The following is a 14,309-nucleotide window of genomic DNA, read 5'->3' as shown; positions in this document are numbered from 1 at the left end:
CTATCTGTAGAGGTTTTACACTTGCATTCAAATGTTTGGAATAATTAAAAAAAATATATAGTATATATATTAAATATATATTTTTTATGTTAGGAGTCTAGGCTACATTTGTTTGATAAAAAATACGTTAAAACAGTTGTGCATATTTTTTGTGGAAACCATGACACAATGTCTTCAGGATTTAATGCATCCTTGCTGAATACATTTTTTACAAGAATAAAATTATTCTGTATTGCTATTTACAATAAGGTCTCATTTGTGAGCATTAGTTAATGTATTATTAACTAACATGAACTAACCGTGAACAATACATGTGTTACTGTATTTGTTAAAATTTGTTAATGAAAATCCAGCTGTTCGTTGTTTGTTCATGTTAGTTCACAGTGCATAAATGAATTTTAACAAATACAACTTTTGATTTGAATAATGTATTAGTAAATGTTGAGATTAGTATTAACAAAGATTAATAAATTATGTAGAAGTGCAGTTCATTATGTTTCATGTTAACTAATGTAGTTAACTAATGCTAGCTAATGAAACCTTATTGTAAAGTGTTACCGAATAAAGTTAAGAATATTTTGTATTCCTAAAAAATCCCATTTTTGTAATATTATTTCACAATGTTACTGTTTTTGCTGTATTTTTGATCAAATAAAGCAGAAGAGACTTTCAAAAACTTTTAAAATAAAATCAGTAGTGTAGTTTTGAAACTTTCCAAACTACCGAAGTTGGTAATAAATAAATCTTAAGTGGAATAATGTTCAAAGGAAACAAATCTCTGATAATGTATGAAGAAAGAGACGACAGCGTTTCATGCAGGACAAAAGTCTTGAAATTTTCCCATATATAATTTATTTAGTAATTCATTAGTGTTTTTATTTTAATCTATTATCTATGTATTTAATATTAAATAGTATATAGTTCTTTGTAATCCTGTCTCAGTTCCTTCTTGTTTCCTATATGCAGAGTTGTGTGTTCTCTCAGAGGTCCTTGCTCTTCTGTTTGGCGGGGACGTATGGCAGTACAGTCTGAGTGCTCTTATCCGAAACCGTTTGTGTGCTGCTGTTGCGTAACAGTTTTTTCCGGCAGCCCGGGTTTAGAAGACCTTTCCTCGGTAGCGTGTGAGAGCCAATCAGTGACATCCTCACTGGCGACGGGCCCGCGGACGCCGTTTCCCGACAATTGTAGAGATCGGAGGAGGATAGCGGCGGGATTGGAGAACTAGCTAACGGACTCGGCTCGCTGTCCGTATCCGGGGTCCCGCACTCGCCTTTATCGTCCTCCTCGCCACCGTCCTCCTCCTCGTCTTCGTCATCGTCGCAGCACAAGGCGTGGTAGAGGATCTTATCGCTGAAGCGGACCCGTTCTCGAGTCCCGGAGGTTCGGGAGGTTTTCTGGCTGTGCGTTGAGCTAGACGCCTCTTCGCTGGAGGAGTCCGGCGTGATGATTAAAGGTCCGTTTGGGATGGGAAGACCCCCGTTCATCTGCGAGTAAACGCTAGCCGTTGTGGGCCTCGTCTGGGCCTCGTCCGGCTCATCCCTGTGTGCTTTCCGGTTCGCCGACTCCAAGAAGTTGCAGAAGTCCCAACTGTCCGAGAGCATGTCCTGGCCGAGGAAGTCCAATCTGAAGGCCTCACCCAACCCTCGCTCGCTACTCGAAGTGCTGCTCGCCGTCGCCACCGTCCAGTCGTCCGGCTCCAGGTCCAAGTCAAAATCCGATGTGAGTTTGTCGATCTGACCCACCACCTGCGTGATAGAGAGAGAGAGAGAGAATGATGAAATAATGGGTTTTCATTCCTTGATCATCAAAGATGTATTAGCATCACCTTGAAGGTCAGTCTAATTTAACTTTGGTCAACTTCAGTTCCTCTTGGAAAGCGCTGAAGTGATCCGAGGACCATGATTCATTGTATTAAACTGTTTGAAGAGAAATGGAATTGAGTTGACTTGCAGGGCCCTCGTTGTCCAACACAATATTCGATGGAAGTGTCAGTATATGAAATTAATTTTCACAATTATTTTGTGATTCCCAGCATGGGCTTTTATGATTCGCCCAGCGATATATATTAAAAGTTAGATCTCAACTGCTTGATCTATCTATCTATCTATCTATCTATCTATCTATCTATCTATCTATCTATCTATCTATCTATCTATCTATCTATCTATCTATCTATCTATCTATCTATCTATCTATCTACACACACACTGCGCATTTTTTATCTTTTCTTAATTGAATATTTTTCCCTTTATAAAACACACAGTTGGACTAAAAAAATATATATAAAATGGTGTTTAAATTGTGTTCAGTTTCAGAACCTAAGTTAAAATTATTGCACATACTGACAAAGCAATTATTATTTTTATGTTATGGCAGATATAACCAATGAATGTTATTAACTTTTTTAGCAACATTTTAATAGATCACAATTAAATAAATAAATAAATACAAGTGAGTATAGGCATCACATAATTGTGCAGATATGCTCAGTATGAAAAATAGATATTCATTTTGAGATTTGCTAAATATTACAATATTATGAAATTATTCACTTTACATAACCGTGCACAATACATATCCAATCAAATATTGGCTGAAAAATTAGAAACTCTGTAATATCGGTCCAAAAAGTTCTGATTCGAATGCTAAAATCATGTTGATTTAATGACAAGGAAAAAAAAAATCCCAATTACCTTAATAACCTTTACATTAAATGTAGTTAGTCCAGTTAAGATCTATATAAATAAAGGCTATTTCTGTGGCCTTAAAAATGAGGAGAACATCTAAATGTTCTTCAGACCTGTGTTACATGGTTTCTCGGTTTAGCTGTGTTTTTTTCCTGTCACATTGTGGCATAAACACAGAAGGATCAGATGAAAATGCCCTGCTGGCATGAGGGATTAAAAATCTAATTCATTTATCCGGCACAATGACTCCAAAGGAGCAATTAGGAGCTCTAAATCCCTGATTACACCGCAGTGAAAGCCAGAGGAGGGCCTGTGTTTCCGTGATCCGCTCACTGATTTAACAGATGAGTTGCCTGAGACACTTTTTCTCATCTCTATCTGTAATCACTGACTGAACGGGTGATACTATATTTAAGCATGTGCTGCAAAAGCCGGTTGTTGAGTTTGCTCAGGCGCTTATGGACTATGACAGCTTGACTTCGTGTAATTGCTTGGTTTACTGTATATCAGTTCATTTATGACTGGACCTCCCATTGTTTTAAGATGTTTTCCCACCCATATTGTGCATGAATGGCACTACATCATCAAATAGCAGGAGAAACATGATGTCCTGCATGATTGAAACCCCTCACAAAACCTCTTTAGTGAGAGATGTCACATTTATTAGGCCAATCAAATGATAAATTGGCTCAGAAACTACTTGTAGGTAAAGGTCAATTGGATTGGATTGAGTGACAGATTTTTAATCGTGTTTCCATCATCACTGCCAGCCAATAGTTGTCCAGCCCTGTCTGTCATTGTCCAATTAAATCATGGAACTATGATGAACAACTAATTAGGATAACTTCTTTCTCTCTTTCTTTCTTTCTTTCTTTCTTTCTTTCTTTCTTTCTTTCTTTTTCTTTCTTCCTTTCTTTCTAATTTGTCTATCTATCATTTAACTATTTATATCTATTTCTAGCTGCCGTTCTATGTACTATTTCCATTTCACTGAGGCTAATTTTCCATTCTATCTAATATTTCTAAACTGAAAACCTTCAAACTTTTAAAACTAAAACTTAAACTATTTCAAACTGAACACATTCAAACTTTTAAAACTACTAAACTAAAACTTAAACTAATTAAAACTAAAAACCTTCAAACTTCAACTTTTAAAACTTCTTCAAACTTTGTGGCAAGGCTTTTCCATGCCAACTTTTTGTCTACAAACTTTTTAATCTAGTTAAAGACTTCTACTTTCCCTCCCTTTATTATACCTCCTTTGTTTTCAGTCTATGCACCTCATTTCTGGTTCATGTCATTGCCAGAGTAGTAACTTATGCTATGGCGTCTCTGGATGAAGGGTACAGGAAGCTTAAAAACACACACTGAGGTGCTGAGGATGCGAGATGGATTGCTGGCCCCAGGGCGGATGAGATAGCTTTGTTTACTAGATTACTCGTCCCGCAAAAGCAGGATTTAATTCAATCAATGTTTTCCGGATAGTCTGGCACCGTTAGACACATTTCACAAACCCCTGTCATCCAAGAGAGGAGAATAATTTTATCAATATTAGGTCCGTTATGACTCATGCCGTTTTTAATATTAATTGGAACTGCAGCACATCCTCACAGGAACAAGTGCACTGTCAGTAAAAGTTATTTCCAATTCCAATTGAAAGGTGAAGTGTGTAATTTCTGAGCCTCTAGAGGCACCAGACGTACACTCATAAAATACAAAGTTTCCAAGAGTTTTTTTTTCGCAGTGATGCCATAGAAGAACATTTTTGGTTCCGGAAAGAATCCTTTAGTGAACAGTTCTTAAAGATGACCTATTGTGCTTTTTGTAGTGTAGTGTTGTGTTTTTTTACGCCTCCATTGTAGTCTTGAGTTTCTTCCGGGAACGAACACGTCACAATATTCCTCATTATAATAATTCATACGCAGAATAAAGGGGCGGGGCCTGGTTGAGTTAGTTAGTAGTGTGTTAAACTGGTGGTTATGGTAAGAGGCGGGACATTTCCCAAACACACTCGAAGCGCTCGACCAATCACAACACACTGATCCAGCTTACCAATCAGAGCACAGTGTGCTTTTCAGAAGGAGGGGCTTCATAGAGACAGGAAGTAAACAGAGCGTTACTGACAGACTGGGAAGAGAGGAGCCGCAACAATGGAGAATATGAGGAAAATAATTAAACATTCAAGCGGGAAAACCTGTTCTAGTTGAACCCAAAAACAAAACCAAGAATTTTTTATAATCCGAAGGACCTTTTTCCACTATAAAGAACTTTTTGTGCATTAGAAAGATTCCATAGATGTCGAAGGTCCTTCATAGAACCATAATGACAAATTAACCTTTATTTTTAAGAGTGTACATATATAATAATGTTTCTTGAACACTCACCGTCTGCTATTGCTCATCAGACAGTGCTTCTTCTGATAACTTCTAAATTAACAGGTTTTAAAATGGTATGCAGTCGAGCACAAGTCATTTTATAGGTCAGATCTGGTAAAAAAAAAAAAAAAAAAAATCTTGATTTATTGCCCCCATCCTGGGAAATGTACAGTTTATTTTGGTCGTTGGCACTTGCCTTTTTTTTAAATTGCATAATAAACACTGTATTAGCTATTGACCGATGTTACTTTAAAAAAAAATTTTGGCTCATATTTGATTTATACAGTATGTGTGCATCATATTATGCATGCTTATTTCACATATTTTTTTACAGCATGCTCCTGTTTTTTAAGGCATCTAAATCCATTGTCTGAGCCCACCTGCTGTGTCGGGCCGGATGTCTATCTACATTTAACACAGGCAGAAGAAAGTATGTTAGCCCTGCACATATTACACCTTTCCACCTCCCCCTCCAAGCACAGCACAAGCTGCTAACAGAAACAGACAACGGCTAATTTCGCTGATAATGTCCGTTGTGCGGCGTAATCATGGAAGCAGCCGCCTCCGTTCCCGCGGCGCGCTCGAAGAGTGGAGCAGGCATTCCTCGGGGTAAACAAAATCATTCAAATGAGCCAGCCTAGGCGATGCCCTCGCCCCACAACAGCTCCTGAAGCAATTTAACTGAATAGCAGCGCAAGCTTAAAGGGTCTGCGAAACCTTTCTAGGTCACAGATGGGCTCGACGCAGCTACAATGAGCAGTAATCCCTGTGCCTTTCCTCCGAAACGCAGAGAGAGTGAGTGGGCTATCGAGTAAATTATTGGGTAAACAGATTGCCTAAGTGTAAAGGATGAATGAACACATCAGGAAGAAGTCATTAGCGTTGGGACACATTGCATTTTAACTGGAAGGAGCACAATGAGAACCTGCAATAGTAATTACAGTCTATAGGGTAAAAATCACATCCTTTTGTTGGCCTCGGCCCTCATAATGGCAGAGATTGCAGCTGGATTATTCAAGATTCCTCTTCCCACTCCGGTGCTTTCAGCTCACGCTCGTCTCACTGTAGCTAAATTACACATCGGCACCAGCTCCAGGAAAACAGCACGCTGTGGGCTCAAAGACCTCAAGTCTGGAACGATTATATCTGGTGTTGCATATGACACCAAACTGGCCTTTCTGCATTTCTGAGAATGTGTGAAAACAATACGTTTATAATAAGCAAGTTAATATTGTGTTTAGATACAATATGGCCAGTTACTTTGTAACAAAAATAGGCCAGTTACATTGCAATTGAATCACTGAATCATTCATTAATCTGATTACTTCAAACACACCAATTGATTCAATTAAAAACACAGATGAGAGATTCTTTTATAGAGTCATTGAATCATTGAATTCATTCTATTATAAAGTGTTTCTAATAGATTATACTACAATATATTGGCATATACAAATCAAATAATGGCTCAATCACAAATGGTTTGTCACAACTGAATCACTTTAACAGTGTGTGTTTACTGCCAAATTGCAACTTATATAAATTCTAGAAACGCTATTCTATAAATTCTGCATTTTTAAATCATTCACTGTTGGGAAATGTTGATGTGAAAACAGTAACGACATTAATAAAAGCATAACTGTTTAATAAATTGCTGAGATGGTATTTAGTGACCTCTGATAGATATCTAAAAATAACAAATTCCCTATGACATAATTTAAATGTGTATATGGAGTGTAGATGAATGCTTGAAACTTTATTTCTATCCAAGCACTCATGTTCTAGACATCTTTGGTTCTTCCTCCAGAGCGCTGCGAGGTGTAAGCGAATGACTTTTGTTAGCAGGGCTCCATCTGCAGTGATGTGTCCGGGTAACTGCAGGTCACGTCTCTCTCGTCTGTGAGGAACTACAGGTATAGCGGGAGTTAGCATATAGAGGTTAGCATTCCTACGAGTGACAGCTGACTCCTGCTAAATGTCATCCGTGGCACTGGCCTGTGAATAACACACACTGGAACGGCGTTGCAAAGGCATAAAAACATGTGCTGCTGTTGTTTTGTGTGTTTTAGCTGAATTCTGTCATGCTTTGTGTGTATATATATATATATATATATATATGTTTTAATGTCTATGACTTTGTTTGAATATCTCAAAACTCTTCACAGATTATTTTTTCACAGTTGTCGATGTGTAGTATTTGTGCTTCCTATTTCATCTGAAAAGCTTCTGAAATAAAGGCAGATGTAAGATGTGATTGGTATCACTGAATGTGTTTTTCCAATAATGTCCTGCTGAGAGATATTACAGTAATACCGCTGTCCTACTTAAACTTCTGCTGAGTCCTGAAATCCTGCACTTTGATAATTGTGGGCATTTATTAAGTTCTTCATTACAAACTCTTTGAGTGTTGTTTCCATGCTGTCTATGTCTCAAACAACCAGCACAATCAGTCTACTTTACGTAACAGTATACACACCAAAAAAAAAAAAAAAAATAATAATAATAATAATTTCCATCAACTCTAAATAGCTATTGAAAAAAAAAAAAGTTTGTGAGGCAAATCTTTTCAGACTTCCCATGAACGATCCATTATATAATATTCAGCCTCTAGCATAAGAATGTGATGAAATGTGAGCACTATGGTAACAGAGAGCTATTAAAACCGCCTCTCCATAGTTAGAGGCCGAATGTGATGATTAGGATCTGCAAACAATTACTTCAACAACGTCACATGCTGATTTCAGTGTGAACCGTTGGTAAATATTTCCTTAATGTATTTCGCACATGCAGCGATTCAGACTTTCAATTCGTCGTCCTCTCTGTTTAGTTCACTTTGGGACGTATGCGGGATGTGTTATCCTGCTCCGGCCTTTTTATTACATTCTGCTGGCGGATTCATCATCATCCTTATCGTTATGAAATTTGCTTAAGAAAAAAAATAATAATTTCAGCAAAGGCTTTAGGTACTCCGTTCAGCTGATACTGTAAATGAATATTAAAGGTGATGCCATAGAGCAGGAAAAGGTAGAGTCAACGAGGAAATAATCACAGCTGTGCTTCTGCGCTCGCTACGAGACATTGGTTTTACAGGTTATCGGGAGTCTTGTGTAGTCAGACTTTCGACTCGCGACAAAAGAATAAAGCCCTCGCTGCAGCTTTAAGGGGCTGAAAAGGGGTTTATCTGAAATAGATAACACATTTTGGCTTGTAAAAAGAAAACGAGAAACCAAATTATGGTAATCATGAATAGTTTGTCACAATCAAATCACGAAAAAAAAAATATATATATATATGTGTGTATATATATATATATATATATATATATATATATATATATATACATATATATATTTTTTTTAATTAAAACTACATATATATTTTAAAATATTAAAATAAAAATGGGGTATTTTTTTCAAAAATTCTTCACAATTATCCGTTCACAAATATTGACGTTAAAAAACAAAAAAAACATTAATAACAACAAAAGCACTGCAACACAAATTGGTTATAAAAAAAAAAAACTAAAAAAAAAACAATAAATGAGTATAGCCCTTCTGTTCTTTGGTAATCCAATTAATTTTATAATTGATATTTAAAATGTTTCACAGATTAATTGTTCACAAATATTGATGTTTAGATTAATAAGAGGATAACCAATCAATAAAATGTTGAGATGAGATTTAGTGACCTCTATGGTCAAGTTTCACTTCCTAAAAAAAGTACATCAAATGAAACTCAACGCAACAAAAAACACTGTGTGTTTCACTATTGAAAGAAATAAGGGATTTTCAGTCAGAGCTTGTCTGATGCCAGGACTAAATTACCGGCAATACTGTATATGTGTGTGAGAGGCAAAAAATTAATCCTTTGTTATGCAGTAAGATTTCAAACGCGAGCATGTTTTTTTCTTCTTCTTTTTTTGTGTGCATGGATCCGTGTGAGAGCTTTAACGGATGATCTGGGTCACGCAGACCTGATTGGTACGATGTGTCACTCATCCCGTGCTGAGTGTATGAAGTGTGTGTTTGAAGTGCTCCCCCCGACCGTTAGCGGCTAATTATCCCGTCATACATGGGAGCATGGGCTCCGGCGTTCATTAAGCACACAACACCCTCCTTTTTATCTAGACTCCGAAATAACACTTCAAGCGGACCTTAGCACATGCTGCATATTCACAAACACCATGAGTGGGGCGACAAGGCTCTCAACAGCTGGATAATCAGAAGCATAAAAACACAGCTGTATAATGGGTGTCAGTCAATGGCTCCTGTGATCCGCATTCATTCCTCTGCTCCTAATTGCAGTGGAGTTGTCAAAGCGGTCATTATTTTTCCTCTCTTCTTACAGAAGCTATGCTGTAGTCATTTCAAACTCTCCGAGCAAGGCTGAGCTGAAGAATTATGTGGGCCACGGCTATAGATATGTAAAGGCTATCTTTAGATATAGGCTTGGCTAACTCTGGATGTGGGTTTGCTGGCTATTAATGGCACTGTGAGCAGTTCTGTAATACTGGGCCACTCTGTGGATCCCCTTTACATAACTCGCTGACTGCTTTACCTGAGGCGTACGGCCATCCAGATCCAGATATAAGCACGTATTCATCACTGTTTGAAATAGGGTCAATTTAGTTTAATTGATGTCATTTTCGCTGTGTTATTACCAGGTGGCTTGCACAGGTTCTTTAGGCTATACATGAATTATTCATTGCAAACAAGTCACACGTTAATTGTTGAACATAAGAATTACTAACAGTACATCAACGTCCCTTAGTACTGCCAGCAATTCAAAACTAAATAATCATGCGCTTTTGCATTTCTGATTGTATAATGTTGTTCATGTGTTATAAATGTGTTATAAGCCGTGCATTTCTTAAAAAGAGATACATCTACTATGACGATTATGTAACATGGCTATTTCTATCCATGAACACAGCCAGTAATTCAAAATGAAATAATCATGCACTGTTGCATTTCTGACTGTATAGTACTGTTATACATGTGTTGTGTACAATAAGCAGTAAAATTGCTTAAATAGAGATACAAAATCTACTTTGAAAGAAAATTATGTTGCACAATCTTTAGTGTCTATGAGTATTGAGTCATACACAATGGAAAGAATCATGCATTTTTGCATTTTTGACTGTAATAATGTTATACATGCATTATAATTGTTTTATAAGCAATAAAATAATGATAGCTTGATGATTATGTAACATAACTGTTTCCCCCGATTACTGATAATTATTCATGACATAATCATGCACTTCTGCACCTTTGACATTATAATAATGCACTACATGTTATAAATGTATTATAAATGTGTTTTGTATGTGTGTTATGTAGAGATAAAACATCTGTGAAGATTATGTTACAACTCTTGTTCTGTCCCCGAGTGCTGCCAGTCATTTGCAATGTAATAATCACGTTCGCATTTCTGACCATATAATAATGTTATACTGGTGATATAAATGTGTTAAAAGCAATAAATTGGCAAAAAAATAAATAAATGTTTTATGCAGAGAGAAAACATCTACTTTGAACATTATGTAACATAGCTATTTCTGTCCCTGAGTACAGACAGTAATTTAAAATGAAATAATCATGCACTTTTGAATTTCTGACTGTATAATAATGTTATGCATGTGTTATAAATGAGTTATAAGCAATACATTTGCTTATGCAGAGATTCTACTATGAATATTATGTAACAATCTCTTTCTATCTCTATAAATGATGCGTTTAGGTGTGTATGATGATTTTCATGTGTTGTGGGTAATCTAGCAAAGTCTCTGAGAAGCATTTGTGGAGATACTCTTAACGAGGACCTGAAACAAGATGCATTTAGCAATAGATATATGTTTGTGGTTACCTTGTTTTTCACAAAGAGAAATACAGCCCTATATCAAATCAGTTCACCTGAGACAGTGTGCACCACTATTCATAAATTAATCAGAAGGTACAGTATATACAATGAATCAGCTCTGCCCATTACAAAAAAAACCCCTGCAGATCCTATTTGCCTTGAACGATGACGACAAAAGGCTCACCAAAATAAGATTTAAGCAAAGAGAGCCGTGGCAATCCATGGCATGACTGTCGAAAGTCAGCCGTACTCAAAAATGGGGTTTTCTTGTCTATACTATATTGCCTATATCTCAGTGGTTCAAGACATCTTGATACTGTCAGCATGTGCTGTAGTTTCTCTCCTTGCATTGAACCTCATGATTATATAATGAAGTTATTTCATCAGTGAAATAAGTGAACAGATTCGGAGCATGCACTCTATTGGTTGATGCATTTGCTTATGGCAGTCTTTAAGGAAAGAGCAGAGTAATCTAAATTTCACTTGCATCACATAACTGATGTTCTATGTATTTTCCAAAAGATTTTCTAATACTTAAAATTTGAATATTTTTCACATTGACTTCATGATACAGCTTGCAATATACTAAATCCTCCGTAACTACCAGTTTTTTATTACCGACTTTTTCATCTGTTTGAAGAAACAGTCGGGAGTTTATTTAGACTACCTGATGGTGGCTTAAAGAGAGTAATTTGTGCCTTACAATGATGAAACCTACAGCTTGCTCTCAGTGGCTGACAGTATAATTGGAAGTAAGACAGGGAAGCACATTTGAAAAGACATATTAGTCACTAATTAAGTCACATGCATTTTTCTCTTCCCGTGACACATTCATCATCCTTTAAATCCCTTCATGTGTTACTCTTGAATAAGTGTGAAGCTGTGTTTGTACGTGTGAATGTGTATGGATGTGAGATGGATGTGGAAACGCACACAAAGGGCACATGGGTAGTAATTATCTCTCAGCCGATATAACCTGGACGACGCACTGGAAATTGTAAACTGTTTTGCCAACTGAGCTATTAGAAAGTTGGATTTTCACAGTGTTTATGGAGGTAATGCAATTAAAGATGCTCAAAGAGATTTGCATGATTTCTGTCAAACTTCCTACATTTAAATAGACCATTCCTTCAACCCAATGTCATAAAACACATAATGGCAGGAAGTTCTCTGACTGGCTCATAAAAAAACGAAACAAAACAAATCCTTATTTTTTATTAATTATATTTTTGCACAGTTACATTTTACTTCATTATTGACTATAATATCGATATTTGAAGGCTTTCAACACGGACTGTATAATGTTGACATCTATCTTTGGACACGGAGAGCAAATTTTATGAGGGATTCATAGACAACGATAACAAAATCTGAAAACATTAATGATGCTCAAGAAGGAAACGATGCAACAAGAGTGGAAATAATTTGAATACGATGATCAAGGTCACATACTTATTTTGTCCTTGGATAAATATGTAAGTATCTTATTTAGCTTCTGTAATTAATAATAATAATAATAATAATAATTACATAATTTTCATTAAAAGTTTGCCCCACCCCACAAATTTACTAATACATTGTGTTGTCTTCTTTAGCATCAATTAATGTTTAAAAACCTATATGGAAATTGCGAGAACCGTGCTTTATGAATGATTACTGTACGTACGATAACTAATGAAAGATACAGATGTGGAATCTCAGTAATGAAAAACATGATACTGAGCGTCATTAGGGCGACCACCATTAAACAAACCAAATGTGGGACGATTATAAGTTTGTGTGTGGACATGTTACCAACACTAAAACATAAACTGAAACTGTTATATAAAGTTTATCTAACTTAATAATAAAAAAAAATATTGTATTCTGGATTTCAGCTGATAAAAATTCTTTGTACTTTAGTCACTTACAGAACACAGCATTACATCACAATGTAACATAACACGTCTTTATTTTACATGACATTTAAATTCAACATCACTGAGCCCAAAGGCATCATGCAGATCACTATTCCTGAAACAGTTCTGACCAAGTCCAACTAAAATCCAACAAAATACATAATGAACAAATAAAATGTAAAACAACATGAAATTAGATCATTGACAGTCTTATATATATTAACAGTATATTAAACCAAAAATTCTGTTGTCTTCCAGCATTAGAGATCACACTGGGCTGACATAGAAAAGCTGCTTTTACACAGCCTGCCAAACACTCCTTCATATACCCAGGTATATGTCCCGGCCCAGTCATTACTGAAAGAACATTTTCTCTTTTTTGTTGCCATTATGCCGCCTTGTAAAATTAACTTACCGAATTATCCACTTGTTTTCTGACAGAAACACATGAACGAATCAACGCTCCACATTTTTATTGACAGCGTCACAACCCACTAGTGTCGGTGTTTACTCCTGCGCTTTCAACCATTGGACAGGATTTATAAACGGCTGTTGTATTTGTACTTCTGACGAAGCGCTGTTAAATACAGGTGAAAAACTACACCGCAAAAATAATAAATAAAATGCTTTCTTAAAAAGGCAAAAGAACACATGCACGTTTTCTTAATATGATAATTAATAACCAACAGACTGATGAAAATACGGGACATTTTCTCAATATGCGACGTGCGGGACAAGGGCTGAAAATCACCCTAAGCGTCATGCAGAAATCATATTCAAAGTCTTGGATAGAATAGAGAAACTATCAGTCTCTTAAGTCTCAGTCTCAGTCTCAGTCTCATTTTATTTACAGGAAATGTTTGTATGCGTCCATGCTGCACATCATATTTCCCCAGACTGTGGATCGCCCTTCGTCATTCGTAGGGCAAAATCAGGAATTCAAATAGCATTGGGCGGGAGAATATGAGGAAGACTCTCTCCGATTCCCTGCTCTCATTCTCCCTCCTTTTCTCTCCTTGTCTGCCCTCTGTTCTCTCTCTCTCTCTCTCTCTCTCTCTCTCTCTCTCTCTCTCTCTCTCTCTCTCTCTCTCTCTCTCTCTCTCTCTCTCTCTGTCTCTCTCTCTCTCTCTCTCTCTCTCTCTCTCTGTCTCTCTCTCTCTCTCTCTGTCTCTCTCTCTCTCTCTCTCTCTCTCGCTCTCTCTCTCTCTCTGTCTCTCTCTCTCTCTCTGTCTCTCTCTCTCTCTCTCTCTGTCTCTCTCTCTCTCTCTCTCTCTCTCTCTCTCTCTCTCTCTCTCTGTCTCTCTCTCTCTCTCTCTCTCTCCGTCTCTCTCTCTCTCTCTCTCTCTCTCTCTCTCTCTCTCTCTCTCTCTCTCTCTCTCTGTCTCTCTCTCTCTCTCTGTCTCTCTCTCTCTCTCTCTCTCTCTCTCTCTCTCTCTCTCTCTCTCTCTGTCTCTCTCTCTCTCTCTGTCTCTCTCTCTCTCTCTCTC

The 14,309-nt window shown here is 36.9% G+C and overlaps 1 protein-coding gene across 5 annotated transcripts in view; it reads right to left on the bottom strand.

Annotated features, from left to right (window-relative positions):
• Positions 1–829: 829 nt before the first annotated feature.
• The window catches only part of insyn1 (inhibitory synaptic factor 1), a 93,003-nt gene continuing 79,523 nt past the window's right edge, over positions 830–14,309 (bottom strand). For all 5 annotated transcript variants that reach the window (XM_077235562.1, XM_077235563.1, XM_077235564.1 and 2 more), the window contains one exon: positions 830–1,745. In XM_077235562.1, coding sequence (XP_077091677.1) covers positions 981–1,745 — 765 coding nt within the window. In that variant the 3' untranslated portion in view covers positions 830–980. The remainder of the gene's footprint in view (positions 1,746–14,309) is intronic.

This window comes from Siphateles boraxobius, unplaced genomic scaffold, assembly GCF_051911475.1.
Source record: "Siphateles boraxobius isolate OS27281-9 unplaced genomic scaffold, OSU_SipBor_1 198, whole genome shotgun sequence".
In the NCBI taxonomy this organism is placed as follows: domain Eukaryota; kingdom Metazoa; phylum Chordata; class Actinopteri; order Cypriniformes; family Leuciscidae; genus Siphateles; species Siphateles boraxobius.
The sequence above is the reverse complement of the archived record's forward strand: the minus strand, read 5'-3'. Positions and strand labels throughout refer to the sequence as shown.